This window comes from Nesoenas mayeri (genome assembly GCF_963082525.1).
Source record: "Nesoenas mayeri genome assembly, chromosome: 17".
Lineage (NCBI taxonomy): Eukaryota > Metazoa > Chordata > Aves > Columbiformes > Columbidae > Nesoenas > Nesoenas mayeri.
In genome coordinates this window covers 8,761,779-8,784,189 of record NC_137565.1, presented here as the reverse complement: position 1 = coordinate 8,784,189, position 22,411 = coordinate 8,761,779, and the positions used below count along the sequence as shown (strand labels likewise).

Below are 22,411 nucleotides of genomic sequence, written 5' to 3'. Positions count from 1 at the left end.
ACTGCGACACATAGTCCTGCCTCTGGTGAAAACCAAAGTACAAATACCACTTCTGACTCCTTGTATGGGTCAACAGCTGACAGCATGCTAAGCTGTATGTGCAGCTGAACATAGACGTCTTTTTATAAGAAACAACCATTGTTTTTCAGTTCTCTTGTTGATTTGGCCACAGTGCTTATGAAATGGAAGTTACAAAATAAAGGTCCTTGAAGGATATTCCCCTGACAGCTGCGGGAGGTGACCTATGATGCAGAGGACAGATCACAAGGCAGAAGAATTTAACAAGAGTGATTAAGCACTGGAAAAAATAACTGTGCAAAGAGACAGATGTTTCTTGCTTGATGTCTTCAACTCATGATCAGAAGCTGTTTTGGAAGAGATGCTGTATTTGGATATGTGATCAGACTCTGATCAAGGAGATTTAGGTGAGATCTTTCTCATGATATGCCTCATGCTAAGCTATATATTTTGAATTAAAGCCCATAAGAAGTAAAAATAACATAAACTTTGATTTACAGCAAACCCTGTGCAAACCACATGTCCTTGGAGGGCTGAGCTCTATGTGCTATCTTTAGTTTCTTTCTAGCAAACAAACAAAAAAACCCATCCAATTATGTATGATTCACTTTCTTCTGACTTCAGCCATCACACTGTAGAGTTAGCTGATTTGGGACAGAAAATCTTTCAATGAAGGAGAAAGAATTTATATATGGTCATTAAACATGGAAAAGTAAACATCTCAAGTGCCCGGGGCAGTTATGATTACACAGCTTATCTGTGCACAGCGGGTTCCTGGAGCCCTGCTTGCAAAACTGCACCAGAAACTCTTAGCGACTACTCTGTGGTGGATCCAGAGCTCTTGGCACCTGCTGTTAATGACAACGAGGGCTGAGTCTGGGAGCTGAAATAACCTCGCACTGAGGCTCCCTGGCTGTGCTGGCTCGTTTGTGGGGGAGCTCAGTGCTGCTCTTCCCAAACCTGCTCCCAGTGCCTGTGCCGTGCAGTGACCACATCCACATGGCGTTAATGGGCATCTCAGACATATCATGTCCTGGATGGGTGAGACCTTGTGCAGAGCTCGAATGGTCTCATTCCCTGGTGGGGGAGTCTTTCAGAGTGGGCGGTGGGGGTTATCTTTCATTTTAAATGAAGAGAAGAACTGGGGCTCTGCTGCAGTGGGATGGAGCGTCGCTCCAGCTAAGGAGCTTGGGTTTAGGTGGTCAGGGAATGAACTCTCCGTTGGGTGCCCTGCAGCCCAGCTACGTGTCGTCAAGCCAGGTATGACATGCCACAGTAGGACACATTGCAAAAGCTCATCGGATGAATTTACAAACAAAATGCCAACGGTGTTAAATAACAGAAGGCACGTGTCACCGTCTGGATGCTCCTCAAGTGCGTGGCGGGGAGAGCAGCCCTGGCGAGGGCGTCACTGCTTGTTAAGGCTGTGCTGACACGGCGCACAGCTCCTTTCATCCCATGACCCCGGGGAGTGCTGTGCTGAGCAAACTGGGGGCTGCTGCCTTTAAACAAAGCGTCTGTTTATTCTTGAAACAATTAGCGAGGGCAGTTAGATCTTGAACTCGTTACCGAGCCCAAAACAATTACGATAAAAACAAGTTCCAGATGGGCTCAAAAGGAGTTGTTTTTGTCTTTACTAAATTAGAATGGATTCCATGTCTTCCAGTTCCTTTGGCATTTATGGACAGGAAACATGAATTACACACAATAATTTACTACAATCAAAAGAGATGAACACTGCAACAGCCCATTTATCTTCGCTCATGTGCCTTCTTGAGGTTTATGTGCTGTTTAACTCATGGGGAGAGCTAATAGCTTTTTTCTTTGTTTTCTAACTCTCTGCTATTTTGGTTTGCAGAAACTGAGCCAGGAAGCTATCGAGTTTCTGTGGCAGGGTTAAGCTTACCTGCAAGCCTGGGGAAATGCTTGCATGTTCCTTAAAATGACCCAGAAATGGGGAAAACAAAACCAGAGGTAACAGAAGGTCCAGTAGTGGTCTGTCACTATGTATGTGCAAAACAATTCCCTTTCGGGAAATACAAATATTTAAAAATCAAAGGCCAAATGAATCCACAGTGGCAAGTGTGCGACACATGCTAATTCTGCTTTTCCAGGAATATTTTCCTCTGAGTTGGTTTGTGGATTGTAAATGTTTACAGTACAAGTCACTGTCACTAAGCCTGCAGATGCAGAATGCGTGAACACTGTCTGGAAAAGAGAGTTGCCTCTGGTACCATCGTGTTTCAGCTCTTCTGGGAGTGACTTGAGCACAAGTTACAGATGGTAGTTCTTCCAACCAGTTCCACAGGCAGCTCCAAGAGCCCCCCGGCATAGACCTTTTCCAAAGCCCATCCAAAATGGTCTGGAGTCTGGACATCAGACATGTTTTTATGGAAACTCTGAGTTTCTGATGTCTCAGGTTTTGAAACCGATGCTGTGCATTGACTTAAATTCAGCTGCTTCCAAAAGGAAGTGGAACCTGGGGGATGGCAGGTGACAGTGGCACGTCACTGCTGCCTGGTGCTGGGCAGGTGGAGGACAACAGGACAAGGCAGGAGGAAATCAGCAAAGAACCTCCTGAGCTGCATTTCTGTTCTGGCAGTGCCTCATACCTTCTTGCAGCTCAAAGAGTTTGGATTTGCTTTTTTTGGGCTAGTTAGACTCCATGATTTGATAGAAGGCGGCATGCTGGCATCACTACAAAGGTGTATAATGTGAACTCAGCGGTGTGGCTAGGCTGATGTGAATTTGTGGAAGGACGTAGCTCCTAAAACCCATAAAATGTGACAAGGATTGTAATGAAGACCAAAACTGGCCCTGGGTGCACTGCAGTGCACAAAGTCAGCTTGGCTGAGCTCTGAAGGGACTGAGGTCATGGGCAGAAAGCAGCCTGGGAACTGGGGGTGTGCCTGGGATCTGTTTGGCCTCTTCTGCTGTGAGATGGTGAACTTCCCAGTGCCTTTCATCACTTTTCCCTCTCTCCTATGAAACTTAGAAAAGAAGGCCTTAAGCAGAAGCCTGGACAAGTAAAGTTTTCTAGTTGTATCTGGCAAACAAAGGGAAAAAAGAGAAAATTGAGAAATTGCTGACTTTTTTTTTGCATTTTGTGCCATGTCTGATTTGTACACAGTCCTGCACAGACCCAGGTTCCCCCCTCGGTTCTGTTCCCAGGGTCCCTAACACAGCTCTGATCCGCAGCAGCTTCTCCTTCCCCCAAGAGGAGCTCAGGGGCAGCTCTCAGCACCTCAGTGCTCGGGAACCCATCCCCTGCTCCCCCAGTGCCCACCTGGCTCTTGTCTGCTCCCTTCTCTCCCCTGTATGTTGCTTTAACCTCCCGTCCCCTCATCTTCCAGCTGGTTTTGTTCTTCATCAAAGGGCAGTCAGGATGTGGGTGGTGGAAAACACAGACTCCCCCTCGCCCCGCCAGTGATTTAATTTGCCATTAACTGTGGGTTTAAAGGGAATTCTCAGGGCTCATTAAGGCTCTGGTGACAGCTTAACCTCCTCCTGCAGAAACCCTACACCAAGCCCATTCCTCTGTCTGACAGCAGGTTGGCTGTAACGTTAGACCTAGACTAACGTTAGGCGACTCTGGGAAGCACTATCGGCAGAGAGCAGGGGATGTCAGGTCCATGCAGACCTGCATCAGGCCGTCCTTGCAAAGCACGTGTCATAATGTGCTTGACACAGTCCTGCAGACAGCAGAGACACCGCGCTCTCCTCCGGCGCTGAATGCAAACGCTGCCGCCCTTCCCCAGGGCACCCCCGGGCCGTGCCCGACCTGCTGTCCCTGCTGGGACCCGCCGGCTCCCGGCTCCTTCCAGCGAGCAGCCCTGCCCGGTGCCGTCCCGCACAGCCCGGGGACGCAGCTCGCTGCTGCAGCCGAGAAGAAGTCGAGATTTTAGTGTTAATTACAGAAACCCTTTGTGCAGCAGCGAAGGCCCGGCCCTTCTGCCCGGTGCGGCACCCGGCACACCGGCTGAGGCCCACACGGGTGCCCCAGCTCCCCACCAAGCGACCGCGTGTTTCCCGATGGCACGAATGACCCGCCGACAGCCAGCCCTCGGCTCCCGCATGCCGAGGGGCCGGCCGCAGGGGAGCGGGGCGCTCGGCGGGCACAGGGCTGGCGGGGACACCGCGCGGGGTACAGCCCCGGGGGACCGGGCACTGCCCCACGTGCAGCGCGCGCATCCCAGCCACGCCCCCGCGGCCCTTCCCTCCTGCTGATTGGCCGTCTCCTGAGAGGCACGTGATCTGTTTTTTCCTTTCCCCGCCTCCCCTCAACCACCAACCCGCTGCCATTGGCTGCGTAGGATGGTCCCGCCCCTAGTGGGCGGCACCCCGGGGTATCTTTCCCTCCCAGCCCGTCACCTGCTGCAGCGGGTCCATTCCGGGTTGGCGGCGAGTGGAGGCCGGGGGCATGAGGCGCAGTCCGATTGGCCAGCTCGGGCCGCCTGTCGCGTCGGGATTGGCCAAGCGTGGCCCGCGGGGGCGTGGCTGTGGCGGCGGCTTGTGGGGGGTGTTAAAGGGCTCGCAGCGCAGCTGGGTGCTGTCGCTGTGCGCAATGGCCTACCAGGGCTTCGCGCAGGAGTACCTGGGCATGCCGGCCGTGACGCGGGCCTACACCACCGCCTGCGTGCTCACCACCGCCGCCGTGGTGAGGGCACTGCGGGTCCCTGCGGGGGGAGGCTGAAGGGGGGTCGGGGTCCCTGGGGGTGCAGTGGCGGGGGAGCCAGGGGGCTGGCTGGGGACAGCAGGTGCCTGGCGCTGGTGGCAGCTGCTCTGCCTGTCTCCCACAGCAGCTGGAGTTCATCACCCCCTTCCAGCTCTACTTCAACCCCGACCTCATCTTCAGGAAGTTCCAGGTGAGGCCTTGCCTGGGCTTCTGGGCTCCTCTTGCCCCTTCCTAGCAAGGGGTGGGTGTGACAGGCTGGGCCCTGGGTGTTCCGCTCCACAGGGCGGTCAGGGAGAGCTGTAGGATCCCAACGGGCTTCCTTCCCACTATTCCAGCCTTCTCCGGTTGGCAGGAGACTGGTCTCCAACATTGTGTCCTCTCATGTTACAGGTGCCTGGGTGGAGATAACTTCTTCCAGCCTTTCCCTGCCATATGCCATCTTGGCATGTCCTTTTTTCCTTTACTCAAAACCCGTGTCATCATTTACTGTGACACTGAGATGTGTGACCAGCTGATGTCAGGCTGTGTGAGCAAGGCTTTATTGCAGTGAGGTCGTTAGGTTGAACAGTGATTTACTTTGCCTCTGGGTGCTGCGTCGTTGCTGTTCATCCCTGCCAGAAAAAGTAGGGACACCTTCCCCACACCTGGAAGAGCAAGGTTCTCTGATGTAGGCAGTGGAGGGAGGTCCCGTGTGGAGGTGGTGCAGCCGTCTGGTGTCCTGGGTGGTTCTGAGCAGATGGATGCATGACTGGGCATCCCCAGGGGACCTGTCTGTGGGGGGACCTGTCTGTCCACCTCCTCTCTCCTCTCTCTTTTTCAGATATGGAGGCTGATCACCAACTTCCTCTTTTTTGGGCCCCTGGGATTCAGTTTCTTTTTCAACATGATATTTCTGTATCCTTTGGTCTCAGTAAAGCGCTCTGCTCCCTTTTTGGCTTAGACGTGGTTTCCCCATGTATCTTCCTCTGCAAGCTGACTTGTCTTGGCAGCAGTCTAGGGCTGTGGATTCTTCCTTGGCTCTTTTGGTCTGAACTGAAGCCATTCCCCAGATAACTGTGGCCACCTCCTGCTCCTCCATCTCTGCTTGCTGCAGGGCAGCTCCTGCCAAAAGGCTGAAGAAGCTGGCAGTGCTGCTGCTCATACTGGAGAGCAGTGCCCGTTCCTGGGGTGAGCTCTGGCAGGAGCACAGCAGATGCCTCTTTATTTCCTGGGGTCAGTGGTATGAGGTGAAGTTTGCACTGTTCTGCTCTGGGGCTTGGACACCTGGCTGACAGCTTTCTGCAATGAAATAGCTTGCAGCTGGCTTATTCCCCACAAAGTCATACTGTGGGGACACAGGGTGGCCCGTTGTTAATTTCCTATACTGCAACCCCTCCCTTCTCTCCCGCTCTCAGGTACAGGTACTGCCGCATGCTAGAAGAAGGCTCCTTCCGTGGAAGGACGGCTGACTTTGTCTTCATGTTCCTCTTTGGAGGGTTTCTCATGACAGTATCCTTTTGGTGTTTGCTGAGATGCTGTGGGCAGTGTGGGCTTGTCTGCTGACGCTCTGTATCCACTGTGTGCTGTGGTCTGCGGTGGGTACCTGCCTGCTGAGCAGGACAGCTGGCTTGGGAACCTTGTTGTAGTTCTGAGTTTCCTAGTCACAAGACACCCTGTGCTGCCCAGAGCTGGTGCACAGGGTGGGTGTGTTTTTCCTTGACTCGGTAGTTTCTAGCTATTTGGACTCTTTGCCAGCCTGTTTTTCCTGGGCCAGGCTTTCACCATCATGCTGGTGTACGTGTGGAGTCGCAGGAACCCTTACATCCGCATGAACTTCTTTGGGCTTCTTAACTTCCAAGCCCCGTTCTTGCCCTGGGTCCTGATGGGTTTCTCGCTGCTCCTGGGTAACTCCATCATCATCGACTTACTGGGTGAGTCAAAGCTGGTGGGTGCTGAGAACAAGGGCACATGGCAGCCACAGCGCCATCTCTTGGTTTCATCTTATTTAAGATGGTGGGTTTCCAAAAGTGAGCTGGCTGAGGTTGCTGGGTGACCAGCCTCCTGCCTGCGCTCTTGCTTGTGACCTGCGTTTTGCCGTGTCCTCCCAGGGGCAGAAGTTGAGTATGGTGAGCTCTGTCTGGTCTCCCGGGTGCCTGGTGCTGCCTTCAGGCTGATGGGCTCCTGCCTACCTCTGCACCGATCCCAGCAGACAGCCTGGCCCTCCGGCACTGCAGCACTGGGGGCTCTGGCAGGAGCTGGGGCCTGGGTACACAGCCGAGGGATTCTTGGAGCTTCATCCTGCTTAAGCTCCCAGCAGCTCTGGCTCAGCTGGCGAAGGAGTCACAGCTGGGCCTGACCTTGGTGACATCTCTCCCCAGGGATTGCAGTGGGTCACATCTATTATTTCTTGGAAGATGTTTTCCCCAACCAGCCTGGAGGAAAGAAGTTGCTGTTAACTCCCAGCTTCCTGTAAGTAAAGCTGATTCTTTCTGGGCTTTACTGTGTTGTTTCCCAACCTGGGTCACTTTCACAGCGAGCTGTGGTCTGTGACAGCATGGGGTGACTGTAGAATGCAATCGCACACTGATAGCACTTCAGCTCAACAGTTTATGCTTCTGCTGCAGAAGGTGCTGGCACTTTGCACATTATCTACATACGTGCACAGGGTGCATAAAGTGGTTGCTGGTACCTGAAGCTTTGCTACTTGCCCTGGCTTGTTCTTACTGCTTGTGGAAGTGCTAGAGACGGGTAGCATTTTTTCTGATGTATTTGTATAGTTGAAGAAAGCAGAATATGTTCTGCTTCGTGCTGATGATCAAAGCTGACCTAGAGATCAAGGCAGTAGGTACTGTCCCTGTTCCACACCGAGATGGACAAACAGTGCTGGTGCAGCGTGCAGGTGGCTGTGGTGTGCAGCCGAGCCCTCTGAAGGGCTGGACAGTCCTAGGACGGCTGGGGGTTTGTCCTCAGTTCACTTTCCTAACCTGCCTGCTTGGTGGGATGGGTATGTTCCTTGCCAGGAAAATGGTGTTTGACACACCTGAAGAGGATCCCAACTATAACCCTCTCCCTGAGGATCGTCCAGAACACCAACCCAGAGACTGAGACCAGAACCAGCAGCAGCATCCACAGTAACTCAGAGACTTCTCCATGTGGCCAGATCCCTCTCTTCCGGCTGGACTCACGCTGCAGCCCAGAGATCCTACTGGAATAACGCCAGCTGCCATTCCGATGTGTGATGTCTCACTGTTTGTGTGGGTAACCCATCTTCCCCTTGTGCCAAGTGGTTCCACAGAGCTTTGCACAAACTGGTGAATGCTTACAGGTGTCACAGGGACAGGGGCTGGATGTTGTGATGGCTCCTCTGTTACCCAGTGGGGAACAAATGGGGTGTGAAACCAGCTACTCCTTCTCTTGCTTCTTTCCCTGAAGTCCCCACTCCTTTTTTGGTTGTTGTTTCCAAAGACTCTTTACATTAAAGTCTTTATTTTTCAGTTGTGTGTCCATTCCTGCCAGGGGCAGAGGCAGTAATTCACCACTACTCATCAGGGCTTTGCTCAAAACTGCCAGGCTGCTTGCTTGGGCTTTTCTTTTTTGGTGGGCAAAGCAGAGCTCAGGCTGTCTAGAAGACGTCCTTCCCGTCTTCTGTCAGCAGGACTGCAGAACGTGAGAAGGGGTGGGAGGGGTGTCTAGCTGGAGAAAGGAGCGCCTGGGAAAGGACAGGGACAGAGCCAGACACCTGATCCAGGCAGTGACTGGAAGTAGCACTTGACACTGGTAATAAAGGCTGTCTGCACATGTGGTGTAATTCCACTCATGTTTAATTTTTTAGTTCTGAAACTTAAACATCTGAATTTTATGGGAAAACTAAACAAACTAGTCCCTACCATGAACAGCTGTACTGAATGGATTTGTCCACTCTTGCTCATGCAGTACACACCTGTGCTGGTATCTCTCAAGGCCTTTGGAGTCAGTCTGCAAACATTGTACTTCAGGGCAGCTCATCTGGTAACAGTGCTGTCTGCTCAGGTAGACAAGCTTGCAAACCACCCCAAAAACTATAAAGAGAAATATGAGCAACCAGCATCCAGTTAAGAGTGATACAGAAGCCTTGGGGTAAAGAAGGACTGAACAGCCTCTGAACAACTACAGCCACACCTCTGCGGGCTTCTCGTTAAAACACCTTTTCTACGAGAAATCAGACTTCATTTGACTGACCTATGTGGCTGCACTTATGTTTCCCTCTAGGATGGGGATGAAAGACCTGCACAGGTGCTAATCTTGTTCTAGAGGGCACAGCAGTACTGAGGGCTGAGCAGCCACAGACTTCACAGGTATTTGCTATGTGCTTTGTTCATGACTTAAGAATGCAGAGCTGGTGTTTCAGTCTCTGGAGTTTGTCTTTTTTGCAGATGTTCTGGTTTAAATTGCTTCTGAGATGGGACTTTGAAATGCAGAAGCTAGGCTGGGGCTCTGGACTAATCTCTGTGATTACAGAGCAGGAAAGCTGCTCCCAGCTGTTCCCCAGTAGTCCTAACACATGGAGAAAGCCAGCTGAAGTTGTCATCCTTCTAGGACTTGGTCCCCTGGGCTGTCCTGCCTCACCCTTGCCTGCTTGGAGGGACAATTCCTGCAGCCTGAGAGGCAGAGGAGGTCCTTGTAAACCCACTACAAAAGCTGCAGTCCTCACGTACCTTGTTGTGAACTTTGGGTAACCACAAGCTTCACAGCAATTCAAAAATCGCACCACAGATGCTAGTTTAAGGCTACAGCAGCTCCGTGCTTGTTTTGGTCAAATTCCATGACGTGGCTGCTTGCAGAAGTACCTGATCATGACAAATAGGCTGAAGTGTTCTCAGGAAGAGCTGGAGTTTTTGTGTCCATGAAGCAAAATACATTTTCTATGTGGGAGGCATCCCAGGTTTTGTCTTACCCACTGAAATAACCTTTCAGCCTCTCTAATAAGGAATAACTGATAGAGTACCACTCTGGCGCAGGAGCCTAGGATAAGACTGCAATAATATTATTGCTAAATTGCAAGTTTTTGGTTTTCTGCAGACTAACATCTGGAAAAAGCTCCCTCCCACCCAGGAATCAGAACTGGCTCTGTTATTACTCAAGTCTAAACATGATAAATTAAGGCCGGAAAGTGGTTTTTGACTGTGCTAGTAGTGTGGGTGGATCAGCAAGGACTGTAAAGCCCATTGGCTTTATTAGAAAGGCCTGAACATAACTGTTGGGCTGCCAGCAAAATCTGCCCTGCTTGCAACACTCGTCAGTTCTGGCAGTGAATGGTAGGAATTCTATCAAAGAGCTGGTGTACCTCAACAGCACTGTACATTCTCATTAGTCTTTTAAGCAAGCTTGAATTTTTTTATCTCACTTTAGTGGTTTTGTTTTTAAACTCCCCAGGGAAAGAGGTTGTTTCTAGGGTTGCAAAATCCTCTCACTGCAGCACTAAGGATGTTTAAGACACCTGCTTTGCTTTGTGTGCCATGTAACTGGCAGCTACGTGCGCTGACAATGACCCCAGCAAAGCCACCTGCTGAAGAGAAGCTGCAGTCTCAGTGATTTCAGGCTTCAACTTCTGCACCAGTTGGAGGCTGTTGTTCTCCAGATGCAGTCTTCACAGAAAAAAGGGTTCAGCACACACCAGACTGACATCTGACAGAAATCAAAGTCTGTGACTTCAGTTAAACTCTTCTACCCTTGTCAAGTAAGCCAGCTGAACACCTCACTGCATTTGTTACAGACCGCACTAAGTGTGGAGAGACCAGTCCTTTACGGAGTTGTTTGCTTCTAGTTTTAAGTCTTGTTCTCACTTTCTCCTGCTGAAGTAAAGCACTGGGTTTCCACCACGCTTCAGGAAAAGTGAATGCATGTGAGTGTTCAGCATTATACCCAAAAGCATTAATATCAGGTGCCAGGACTGCTCAGCTACAGAATAGCACAAAACATGGTGAGATTCACTACTCATTCAAACTTACTGAACTCAACCTAAGTAGTATGCATTCCTTTTATTTAAAAAGTTGTCCTAATAGTGCGTGTTGCACCTATACAAAAGAATCTTTACACTGTCCACACACAGGTATATAAGGGCTCCAACAGCTGCCACGGGTCTCAGCTACATCACACGCTAACGGAGCGTTCCTGGTACGTGGCATTTAGGTGGAGGGGATGGGGGCAGGAGTCAGCAGTACTGGGAACTCTTGGCAAGTGGAATGTGCGTCCCCCTGAGGGACAGAAAGACCCCTGCCAATCCTAGATCCATGTGGGGAGAGGAGTGGGGATAAAGTCTGTAGGAAGAGCACCAGTGTCACAGCAGGAGGATTACCAGGCAGGAGCAGTATTGGCCAAACGTCTCATGCGCCTAGGAGAGAGAGAAAGAGGTACAGTGAGTGCTGTGGTACAGCCATGTGAAGTCTTACTAAAACCAACACGCATGGGGAGTATGCCACAGTTTTGTGACCTCTGTAGACAGGTTCACTGCAAAGATGGACCTCCTTGGTCACCTCGGTGTGCCCCTGTTGATAAGGCTAAGACTATTTTCAGTAACAGCTTTTAAGGCACTTTTGCTCATTAACTTGGATTGAACTGATTGCTACTGAGAACTGTTCGCCAGCCACAGCTGAAAAGCAAAACTAATTATAGAACTATTAATCAGCAGTAAAAAAAAATCCTGGGAAAGAGCTGAGCCAGCATATTTACTGTTCCAAAAGATACATTGTGGGAGACATTCTAGCAGTTCGTTTATATCTGCCAGGAGCAATTTCACCAAGTAGGAGCAACTGCTCTCGACCGCTCCCAGGAGGGTCAACGTCAGTCAGGCTGGAGCTGGGAGCTTGCTCTCTCCTACATCAAACAGCGCTTCACCATACATAAAAGGAAGCCTTGTGGCAGGATTCTAGGTAGCATGACAGTGCGTGGAACTCCAATATTTTTGATGAATGCTTTCCTACAGAAACAAATCCCCCTGCACAGGCAGAGAGCCTGGAGGTAAAAAAAAAAAGGAAACTTTGCTTCAAGCAGAGATTTAAATGTTTGTGGAGCAAGGTGGTAACAGTTTAATATGCTGAAGTTAAAGGAATACAAGTTTCTCTTGTGGTGTGCAACTTTGAAATCCAGCCAATAGGTTCTCAGCGGAGAAAAACAAATATTAAAGCTTTTAACCTCTGTCTTAGAGACAGGCCAGAATGAGAACTGTCTGAACGAGCAGCAGCACCTTGTATTTCTGTCCTGGTCTCTGATCTTCTTCTCCATCTCGGCATCTGTGAGGGTTTCCAGAAGAGGGCACCACTGGTCAGCATCCCCTGTGTTGCGAATAGCAATTTCCACGGTCGGCAGAGGGTTCTCGCTGCAAGGCGGGCAGAAGGCAACAAAGCAACATTTATCAGTGGACCCAGAGCGTTCTCTGGGCTCCCAGTTCAGATGCAAGACACAAGGACAACAGAGCATCATTTACAGCATTTCAGGCTTAAGTGTTCATTCTCAGCCCCGCATAGTATGGTCTGGTTCCCAGAAGCACACCAGGGGCTGATGGTGAGAGTCTTGTGGAGCCTCAAGTTTCTGGGAAACCAACTACAAGCATCTCCGTTCACCACCGCAGAGACGTTTGCCAAAGCACTGTGGCTGACGCCGTTCTCTCCCACGTCACTGGCTGGCAGAGTTCAAACCCTGTGAGCACCAGCAAAGTTCACAGCAGTTCATGAGTGCTGGGAGCACTTCTCCCAGAGCAGCAGCTGAGCAGGGATTGCTAACAGGGCTCCTTGTGCAGCCTCACCGTTCTGCAGCTCTGGCTCCTAGCTGTGGTTTCCCTAGCACACCTCTGACAGCTCTTCCCTGGCAAACAGCTTTCCGGGAGCCTGACAGTGGAACAAGTGTTGTTCTCCCAGTTGCCATGGAAATATTAGTCTTTCAGAACCTGCTGTTGCAACCAGGGGCTGTGGCTACTCCCTGAACATGGGATGAAACACCAGGCTCTGTCCCAGATCACAAGATCTGCTCCTCAAGAGATCTCTGCCCTGACCAGCTGTATTATCACACGCACAAAAATATTTACTGCTTCATTAGCCACTTTTCAGTAAAAGTCAACAGAAACTGACTAGAAGTAGCTTCCCAAATATTGACAGTGGAGCCGGAAGCCCAACATAAATACAGAGGAGCCTCAGAATGTAAATGTTTGCTTTGAATTCCAGCAAGCGGCTCGGCCTGAGCTGCACCAGTGTCTCTGCGAGAGGAGCCCCGTGGCAGGTGTGCGCAGACGTCCGCCCCCTCCCCAGGGACGTGCCTCCCTGCACAGCGTTTCGGCGCTCGTGGGCAGCTCTTGTTCCCCCAGGAAGGAACTCAAACACTAACTGCCATGGGAACAGACGTCTGCATCAAAGCTATTAATCTAGAATAACAAGTCTTCAAAGTAATGCTACAATGAAAAATTAATCCACAGCCTTTGGTATCTGATCCTGGGAGGAAGCTTTAGTCAAATCTACTTCCAGTATTGCTGATGTCTGCTAAGCAACACTCAAAACCAGGACTTTCATCTTAGCCCCAGATTGCTACACATTCCAGACTAAATGTTAGATCTTAACTGGCTTTTTTGACTTGACAGCATGGTCTCTATCTCATTTTCCACAGTTAACACTGAGCACCCACTAGAATTCAACAGGGGCTGGAAAGCAAGCCTCGTGTGCATAACTGAATTGCGGGCCAACTCAGACACCACACTTTTGTACTGTAAAATCAGAGATAACTGGAAAAATCCTCTCTTATCTCCCAGCCGGGATGTGGGTTTGGGCTGTGAAAGTACCCATGCCATCGTTCAGGTCAGAAGGCAGAACGGTGGCTATGAAGTGCTGTGTGCTGCCACTAGGAACACTCGGTACCAAGGGGCGAAACGTCATAGCGCACCATCTCCCTGCAATCCCATCAGCATCAGTTACCTGTCTGTTTCCAGTCCTGCCCCTTCCACTGGGATTTCAGGCTCTCCTTGTTTTGCACAGAGCAGGCCAGCTGAAAGAACTGCCCTGCTTTTTGTCAAATAAAAGAGATTTACCTCTCCCTCAGATGATTAAGAGGCACATGACTTCCCAAAGCCCCAGTCCCTGGAGATATTAAGGTTCCTTTGATACATCTAAAGCAGACCCTTTTCCTTACATCAGTGGAATGACTTCGGAGCAACCACTACTCCTGCGGTTTGGGAATTCAGGAACTAACCAACCACAGAACCCAAATATCATTTATCACTACAAGGTTTCAAAAGTACTCCTTTGCTGGGAGAAAAAAAGGAAGAGGTGGACATGTTTGTACTATGACACAAAATGAGGTTTAAATTAGATGCTGCTTCCTCCCTGAACAGCTCGTGTCTACATATTTATTGGGGTAAAAAAAAAAAAAAACCTTTCCTAGGTTTTGATTCTCCCACTTGCAATATTGCCACGGTCTAACAAAGACCTGAAATCTACCTGTTTAAATTAAACTACCCCTAAAAGGACACACTCTTTAGTAACCACAGCCAGATCTATGTTTTCAGAGAGAATGCGTAAAGTTGGCATTAATATGAGAGCCTGGGCAGCTCTGACTAACAGTTTACTTGCTGCAAGATTTTCAGGATAAATATAACCTCCAGAGGAAGCGGAGTGAGCCTAGTGGAAGAGCAGCTGTTCCAGAGCAGATCAGTGCCTGTTTTCCACAGAAGGGTGACCAGACAGGAGGATTTCAGATGGAGGAGGAGGAAGGAACAAGGCTCTTGGCAGCAGCCGGCTGCCTCACAGCCTGCAGCTCCACCTTGCTCACCCCACACCAGCGACTTGGTGCCTTCTCCCCGAGGCGGGACAGGGCTGCGTGTTTCCCTCTGCTGCCCAGGTAGGTCATCCCGCTTCCTTGAACTGACCTCTACTAAACTGCTGTCAACATCACCATTCCCTCACCTCTGCAAATACTCTCAAACTTCCCTGACTGTTACCATGACCTGAGGTCACAAAAACCTCGCAGCGCACATGACGGGATACTCACAGCCTGCAGACTCAGCAAGATGCCGAGGATAACATCAGTACAGCAGCTCACCACAGAACAGCGCACGGCACAACTGGAAACCATTATCATTAGGAGACAAGTTACAAAGCTGACTAATCAAATCAAACCTGAGACTGCTGCGTTCCAGCTGTGAGAAGGGCCTCCTATGATCAAGCGAACTTTAACTTCAGCCAGGGTAGAGAGCTACAGTTTCAATCAGTCTTAGTTCAAAACACCAAAGCTTGAGACAGCTATGGCCCAAGTCAGGCAGAGACAATGAAACAGAAACAGATCCAGGGCTCACCGTTAGCATACATTAAAAGAGCGAGACACAAGGCTTTCAGTCACTGTTAATTACATTCTTTCCTTCTGCAGCAAAACCTGACATTTCATCAATATTTGGCCCTATTACACCCAAAAGGAAAAAATATGGGAGCACAAGCAATCATAAAGAGCACAGAATGGGTGCAGGTTGTAAGGACCAATTTCAAATTAAACTTTCTGCATTGGATCAGCTGGCTGTTCTAAGATTCACTGACGCCAACACCCATGAAGTACAAACACACGCCCGTACCAGGAAGGTGACAGTCCCCTACCTGAAGGCGTACGTCTTCTGATGCCAGCTCAGCTGTCCCCGGATGCTGTAGGCAATAGTAGTGACAAACTCCCCACCCAGGCCAAGCTCTGAGCACAGCTTCAAGGCGAACTTCTCTGGTGAATTCTCCTTCTCTGACATGTCCCATTCAAACTGGTCTACAAGGGAGATGTTCCCTACGTGGATGTTTAGCTGGAGACAAGAGAAGAAACAGGTCATTTGTTTCCATTCTCGCAACAGTCAAAGGTCATTTAACTGAGAGGCTGGAGAAGTGGAGAGGTAACTCCTAGTTCATTGCATCTGCAGAGCTCCTTAACTCAATATTTAATTGCAGTAGCATGAAGACAACTCAGCTTCGTTTACCAAGGTTCAGTTCTCCCAAAAGAACACGACAATGGTTTAACTGAACTATTTCATTATCTCAGGGGCTGCCACATGAACGTTTAGTAATCTACCACCTTGGTTCTGTTCTCAATACAAAGGACAAAATGCAATCTGGACACAGGACTGGAATTAAGAGCTCCTTTGCTCTGAGGGAAGCCTTTGTACTCTTCCTCCCCCATAACATAACCAGAGAAACCCAAATGGTTCATTTCTCATTCTACTGCCTTCCTGTTTTACCTTAATAATAACTCGTTGGTCTGACTGATCTTCTAGGATACTGTCAGTTGGGTAGGACTCGATCTGTTGTCGGATGGCAGAGGCAATAGCAGGGACAAAGGTCAGAGGATTCAAATCCAGGTCATCGCAAAGAATCTCAGAGAACATTTCTGGGGTCATTAGCTTTTCTGGGACAGAACAAGCATGAAGAGACACTGTTAACTTTCCTAGAAATCAATGTCTGCCACACACACAAAATTAATCCCACAATGTGTCAAAGAGAATCCCCAATGCATCACCTTTTGCTTTTAAAAGGGTGTTTTGTATCAGGTTTGTAAGGACGTGCACACTGACACAGGGACTTACAGCCTTCCCTGCTGGCTCCACGGAGACAACATAGTTGGGTCTAATAAACCCATAGTTGTGGGTCTAATAACCCACATACACAAAGGAGCCAACTGTTTTGTGTTTAATGTACCTCAGCTAACAGAATAATCTCAGACCACTGAACTGAAAAACTGCGTCAGAACAGGCCAGTTAAACTTTTCAGATTACACGTGTCCAGGAATGACAGCAACCCATGGAAGTGGCAGAGCATTCCCTAAGAGACATGAGGGCTGAATACAGCCCACAGTTTGAAGTTTTGTGTACAGGGAACAAGGACATGCACACTCATTGTTGTTCTCTCTTCATACTCAGTGATGGATACAACTCTCTCTCTCCAGCCTCAGGAAACTCTCTTTCCTACGTACCATTCATGTTCCACGTAAATGCGTCTCTGAGTTTCTGCCCATCAATTTCCATATCAAGCCTGATCGGAACCAGAACCTCTGGCTGGGATGCGTTCTCATGGATCACTGCTGGGTCATGGTCATCAAAGCTAACAGAGAGCAACAAGACAGTAAATGCAACTAGCACACGACATCTGGCACCCACAGAGGGAAGGCAACGTTTATTGGAAGCAATCCCCAAACTTCAACTCCCCCCTCAGTCTTTAGACTCCTGAATACAGGTTTACAGGGCTATGGCAACCAATACCAGTTAATGAGAGGCAGCCTGTCCTTCACAGGCAGGGGTTGCAGGCTCCTGAAATTAAAACTGTTCAGCAAATAAACAGAAATCAGAAGAAACTCATCAGGAAAAGAACAAACCATTTTCCTGACAAAAGGAAAGCCTCTGCTCTGAGCCATGACTGGCCGCCGTAAAGAAGAGCTTCAAGACACACAGTTAACTAAGAACCTCCATATTAGCAACCTGGAGGTCTTTTGTCAGTTTGAGATGAATCACAACATTATAATAACAGATCAGCACTACCCTGGCAGCATGTCACATTGGTAACCGTTCCCACTTTTTGGGAGCAGGAAGGTGTCTTACCACAGAGGGAACGTCCTCTTCTTATCCCTGCCCATGCGGTTTCTGTTGATCGTTGTTGAGCATGGCACAGCATCCAGGTGATGAGAGCTGTTGGGCAGGGTCGGCACCCACTGGTTGTTCCTCTTTGCCTTCTGCTCTCTGAAGAAGAATACCACATTAAACTGCACCCTGAGCACCACCGCTGCTGCTTAACAAATGGTGTGATTCTAAACTTTTAAGTCCTATTATAAGCTCCTGCTGTTTATTCTGGAACCCTCAGCAATATTGTTCCACTGAGAACTCATGTTCCACACCAGCCTCTGGGAAGCCTGTTCTCCAGCTCACAATTATTCATCAGATATGAATCCAGGTGCACCGTTATAAATACTAGGTTCATATTAACATTTGGATTTTGTCCATACTTTACAGAAGGGCTGCTGAGAAATATGAGGTCTCCAAAAGACAGTACGTGCGGGGAGTGTGTGTTCTGCAACACATCTGTTACAGCTGGAATGCAATAATTGCAAAAAGAGCTGTATCATCAAACACTTATGTTTCTCTTCCTGTTGTATGTGGGCAGTAAGCAAATCCATACGCTCTGGAGATCTTCATTTGCCCAACACTGTGAACAACTGTCAGCACAGACTGGCAAACTCCCCTCTGCACAATGGCCTGGGTTTGTGCAGTTTCTCACCCTTCCTGCCCAAGCTGGCATCTCCCAAGCAGCCCCGTTCTGACCCTGGTCCTCACCCACGCTGGTTACCTGAGGTAGGTGGGAGGTTCTGTGCTGATGGACACTGCCTTATACTTCTCATCGTTCCCATCCAAGATCTCTTCCACTTCAGAGGCCTTTAGCAGCGTCACGCTAGTGGCTAATGTCGTATAGCCATGATCTAGTACCGGGAAAGATGCCAATCATTAACACAGATGAGTACTACAGAGCAATGTAGCATTAAGAGGCTGCAGAGTGAAAAGCTCTCCCTGATGCTACCGGAGGGACTGAAATAGGTCACCCAGTGGTATGAGCATCTGCCCCAAAAGCCCTTTGGGCTACATTTATCTTCTCATAGACGTTTTATTTTCAAGAAAGGTTTTGACATAGCGTTTTGTACACATGGGATCAATGGAGATGACAAAACTTTCCACTGGCATTTCTGAGTTGCCAGGAGCCTCCACACTCCCTCACACCTCAGGACGCTCAGCTGCTGGGCTAGATTACTTGCACAGGAGGGACCAGAAGCCCAGCTGCAGTACCTGGCACTAAAGAAACATAATCAGGTTCTGACATCCATCTAAACAGCAGGAAAAATGTGACTTTCCTGGGAGCAGGGGTGGAATGTCTCAGTTAATGCACAGCAATCCCCACCACAAAGGCTAGAGAAGAAATACAATTCAAAAGACAAAAGCAGTATGACACCTTGGAATGGCTGCGTAGTGACAGAGCCAAGATTTGCAAGAGGCATCAATATCTCTTTACCTTGTATAGCTACACTGTTTATACTCTATTAAAAATATCTTTCAATTGGACTAAGAGGCGAGACACAAGGAGGGTAGAATTACATGAGCTTTCCTCAGGTAATACCATGGGATGAACCTCCTTCCAGGGTGCAACATACTAATAGACTCTGGTCATTTCTGTTATGAAACTTACTTAAGATGGAGAGGAACAATACAAAAACAAAACTTCAGGGGAAAAAGAAAAAGTCCTTAAGGCCTCATAATTATTAGATAAATTTTAATGTGCTTTTACTTAAGGAGAGGAAGAGAAAAACAATTCTTTCCTACCCTGAGTTGCCCTTTCCAATCACACAGTTTAGCTCTGCACACCTACATCTGTCACAAATGATGTAAAATCCCAGCCTTCTGGGAGGAAAAGCCCAGAAAACAATAAATCCTCAGTGGACTGAAAGGTTGGAAATAGAGACGCAATGATCAATAGAAAATCTGATAAGACTTGGGAAAGGGGGAGAAACCTCAGGACAGCTCTTGTTCAATTACAGAGCCCATCTGTAATTGAGAGTTTGAGAGTCCCACTAATGTTCTGAGAAAGACGAGTTCAGCATGTGATCAGGAGCACAATTAGGGCGACCACAGGGAGAGATCAGAGGAAGAGGATTAGACGTTAATATATACTGTAATAGCACGAAAGCTCACAGTGGAGATTCTTTGTCTAGCACAGCTAAGAATAACACGCAGATAAGACTTACATCTTCTGGGACTGTGAGACCGCTGATTTTCTGTTAAAAGAAAAAAATAAAGCAACAGGTCAGCAGGATACTTGGAGGAAGGAAACATAAGTCCAGAAGGAACTATTTATTTTTATTATGTTTTAGTCTAAGAGCGTACAAGTCACATTGCTAAGGAATTTAACTGCCTGGTTTTAGTCTCCCACCAAAAATAATACCGAGGCAGTCACATCAGTAGCAACACATCACAACACATTTTTGGAGGCACATTCAGTCCCTGCAAGAAGCAAAGCTTAAAGATGCACATTTTCAATGGGGCATCCTTGCAACATTCCCACCCATTTGACAAAAGAGAACAAACACCCCTTTGTCCGTAAGTCTCTTCTGGAACATGGCATTGATTCCAAGATGTGGCTTTTGCTTTCCGATGAATGCAGCCAACCCCAGGAAAGCCACGACGGATGTTTCAATTTTAGAACATTTTTGATCAGTGTATGTTTGCTGCCAAGCTGAACCAGGAGCTACCGGTGCCACCACTGCAAAGTGCTCTGTCACTGGGACAATCTGAAATTATGTGCACAGCCCTGAAGGTGAACAAGCTTCTGAATTGCCAGAGACTGTTTTTCCAAGGCAAAAATTTAGATTTCAGATAAACATTACTGGGAATGTTTTCTCATCATCTCACCATGTGAAGAGGCCACTATCTTCTTCCTTTCTTCCACTGTGGCTAGTCGCCTCCAGAGCGAGGGGTACCTCTTGTACAGGGAACCCCGAAACATGCGCAAGTAGTTGCCCACCTACAAGAAGAAAAGTGGAGACTTGGCCTGGTGTAACAGTATGTCCTGGTATTCCATTTAAGAGATTTTAGCAGCTCTTTGTCATGATAAGAGGGACCTCCTAAGAGGATGTTTTTGTTTGTTTTTCATGGTAAACTACATTTGGCTTGGCATCATATAGTGCCACAAATTTTCCAGCAATACAGAGAATAAAATTTTTATCAGCACTTATTTCAGTAGTCCAATAAGAAAAAACTCCCATCCATTTACAATAACCCATTTAATAGGTAAAAACTCCATTCATAACCTTTCTTTACTTCAATTTCTGTTTCAATGCACAATGCTCAGCAGGAATTAAATCAAACCAGCTACCCAGCTCCCTGACAGTTATTTTTACTTCAAACCTGTGTGCCATCTAGACATTGCTCAAATACAGCAAATGCCCAGAGACTTGTGTTTTGTTTTACATCCTTTGAACACGTAAAATGGGGCCGGTGCCAATAATCCTCTTTCAAATTTACTTACCATCTGTAAAGCAGTTCTGTTCTTCCCGGCACAAGCTCCTCACCTGTGCTGAAGGCTACAGCAGGACTTGCGGAACAGCAGAACTATTTCTACACTCCAAAATCAACTTTTTAGGCTGGTAGTACTCTGGCAGATTGTTTTTATTCTTTGTTTGAAAAGACTGATTTTGATCTTAACAGCTATTTTTGAGTAATTTTCAATCACACCTGTTGCTTTACTGTGCCCAGCAACAGACAGAAGTTAACGGTAGATCCCTTCCGCAGGTCTGGTGTGGCAACCCCGCAGATGAGCCGACTGCAGCTACGGTTCTCTCAGACTTCACATTTCACACAAGAGGGCAAGGGGCCGTTAGTCCCTGTGCAACCTACACAGCTGGTGGTGTAACTTCTCCAATATTTCCTTTTTTGTACCGAGGGTGGGGGCTAGAATATTTTTTCCTGTTTCCAGCCGTGACCATTTCCCCGGTGCTGAAGCCCCGACGTTTCTTGCTTTGCTAAGATGTGTTTTCAGGGAGCAGAACAGCTCCGGCGTGAGATGCAGGCTCAGCACCCCCAGGCCGCTCCAATGCTGCTCAGGGCTGAGCTGCCTGATTCCGCTGTTGTCACCCAGCACAAAGACCTACGCGCGGGCTTAGCTACCTCGGGCTGTGTGAAATCATCCATAATCCCGCACGAGTGGGCTACACGGAATTCACCAGTGGGAGCAGGGCCTCGAATGGGCTCCTCGGGCTGCGGCCACTGAGGATCCGGGATCCACATCCACCCCGCACCGTGCGCGTCCCCGGGCCGTCCGGACCGCGAGCGCTGGTCCCGGGCACAGCCCGGCCCCGCAACCGGGGAGCCGGGGCCCGCCGGGGCTGCGCGGCCGCTGCTCCGCCGGGCTCCCCACAGCCTCCCCCGATCCCGTTCCCGGTCCTGCACCCGATCCCGGCCCCGGTTCCCGCCCAGGCCGCTGTGCGCGGGGCCGCACCTCGGAGCCGATCATGTAGAACTCGCCGTCCTCCTCCAGCTGGAACTTCACGGGCTTCTGTCCGAAGGTCTTGCTCAGCGCCATCATCATCATCGTGCCGGCGGGAGCGCCCGGCGGCCTCGGCGCGGAACCGGCGGCGACGGCAGCGACAACGGGCGGCGCAGCGGCCTAGTCCAGCACCGCTCTGCGCCTGCGCGCCACGCCCACCCCGGCGCGCGCAGAAGGAGGGCCCCGAGGGGCGGGGCTTAGAAAAGAGGCGGAGCTTAGAAAAGAGGCGGTTTATTGTCGCGGGGCGGTACATAAATACAGACACACACACCTATGGGGACGGACAGACAGACACCTGTGACTGCGCCCCGCAGCGGGCTAGCGGCCCCGCTCACTGGGGTGTCCCCAGCCGCTCGCTCGGGGGTGAACGGAGAAAAGGAACAAACCGGCTGCAGCCCCCTGTGCTTTTGGGCATAAGGTTCTGTAGCCGGGAGGGGTGTGCAAAGAGCCGGGCGGGGCTGTCCGGGCTCGGCCCCAGCCCGGTGTCTGGGAGCGCTGGGACCCGCCGGTGCAGCCCGGGGCGGGAGCCTGGCTGGGTAAGGGCACAGGGAGCGACGAGGCAGCGTCCAGCACTGGCACCCAGCACCGCGGGAGGGAGCGCCCCTTGTCTATATACAAATCGGTATAAAAATCCTAACGTGTACTAAAGATACAACACAAAACCGGGAGCAGGGCTGTG

General features: G+C 49.5%; 2 protein-coding genes across 4 annotated transcripts; one reads left to right on the top strand and one right to left on the bottom strand.

The window, feature by feature from the left end:
- Positions 1-4,546: 4,546 nt before the first annotated feature.
- On the top strand, positions 4,547-7,783 carry DERL3 (derlin 3; the record flags this gene model as incomplete). 2 transcript variants are annotated; one of them, XM_080355310.1, is made up of 7 exons in its annotated part: positions 4,547-4,675; positions 4,818-4,883; positions 5,514-5,587; positions 6,088-6,181; positions 6,408-6,603; positions 7,051-7,141; positions 7,693-7,783. In XM_080355310.1, 7 exons carry the CDS (start codon positions 4,583-4,585, stop codon positions 7,775-7,777), a joined length of 699 nt encoding a protein of 232 aa, XP_080211436.1. In that variant the 3' UTR covers positions 7,778-7,783. The 2 variants fall into 2 exon arrangements, with proteins under 2 accessions (XP_080211436.1, XP_080211437.1); XM_080355311.1 differs by having other exon boundaries at positions 4,583-4,675; positions 4,821-4,883.
- Positions 7,784-10,674: 2,891 nt separating this feature from the next.
- Positions 10,675-21,860, bottom strand: SMARCB1 (SWI/SNF related BAF chromatin remodeling complex subunit B1). Of its 2 annotated transcripts, none has more exons than XM_080355254.1 (10): positions 21,685-21,860; positions 20,100-20,211; positions 19,436-19,465; positions 17,992-18,121; positions 17,250-17,387; positions 16,628-16,755; positions 15,897-16,063; positions 15,277-15,467; positions 11,895-12,026; positions 10,675-11,042 (listed from the first exon to the last, which is right to left on the bottom strand). In XM_080355254.1, exons 1-10 carry the CDS (start codon positions 21,775-21,777, stop codon positions 11,003-11,005), a joined length of 1,161 nt encoding a protein of 386 aa, XP_080211380.1. In that variant the 5' UTR covers positions 21,778-21,860; the 3' UTR covers positions 10,675-11,002. The 2 variants fall into 2 exon arrangements, with proteins under 2 accessions (XP_080211380.1, XP_080211381.1); XM_080355255.1 differs by lacking the exon at positions 21,685-21,860 and adding an exon at positions 20,716-21,227.
- Between the last annotated feature and the right edge of the window lie 551 nt (positions 21,861-22,411).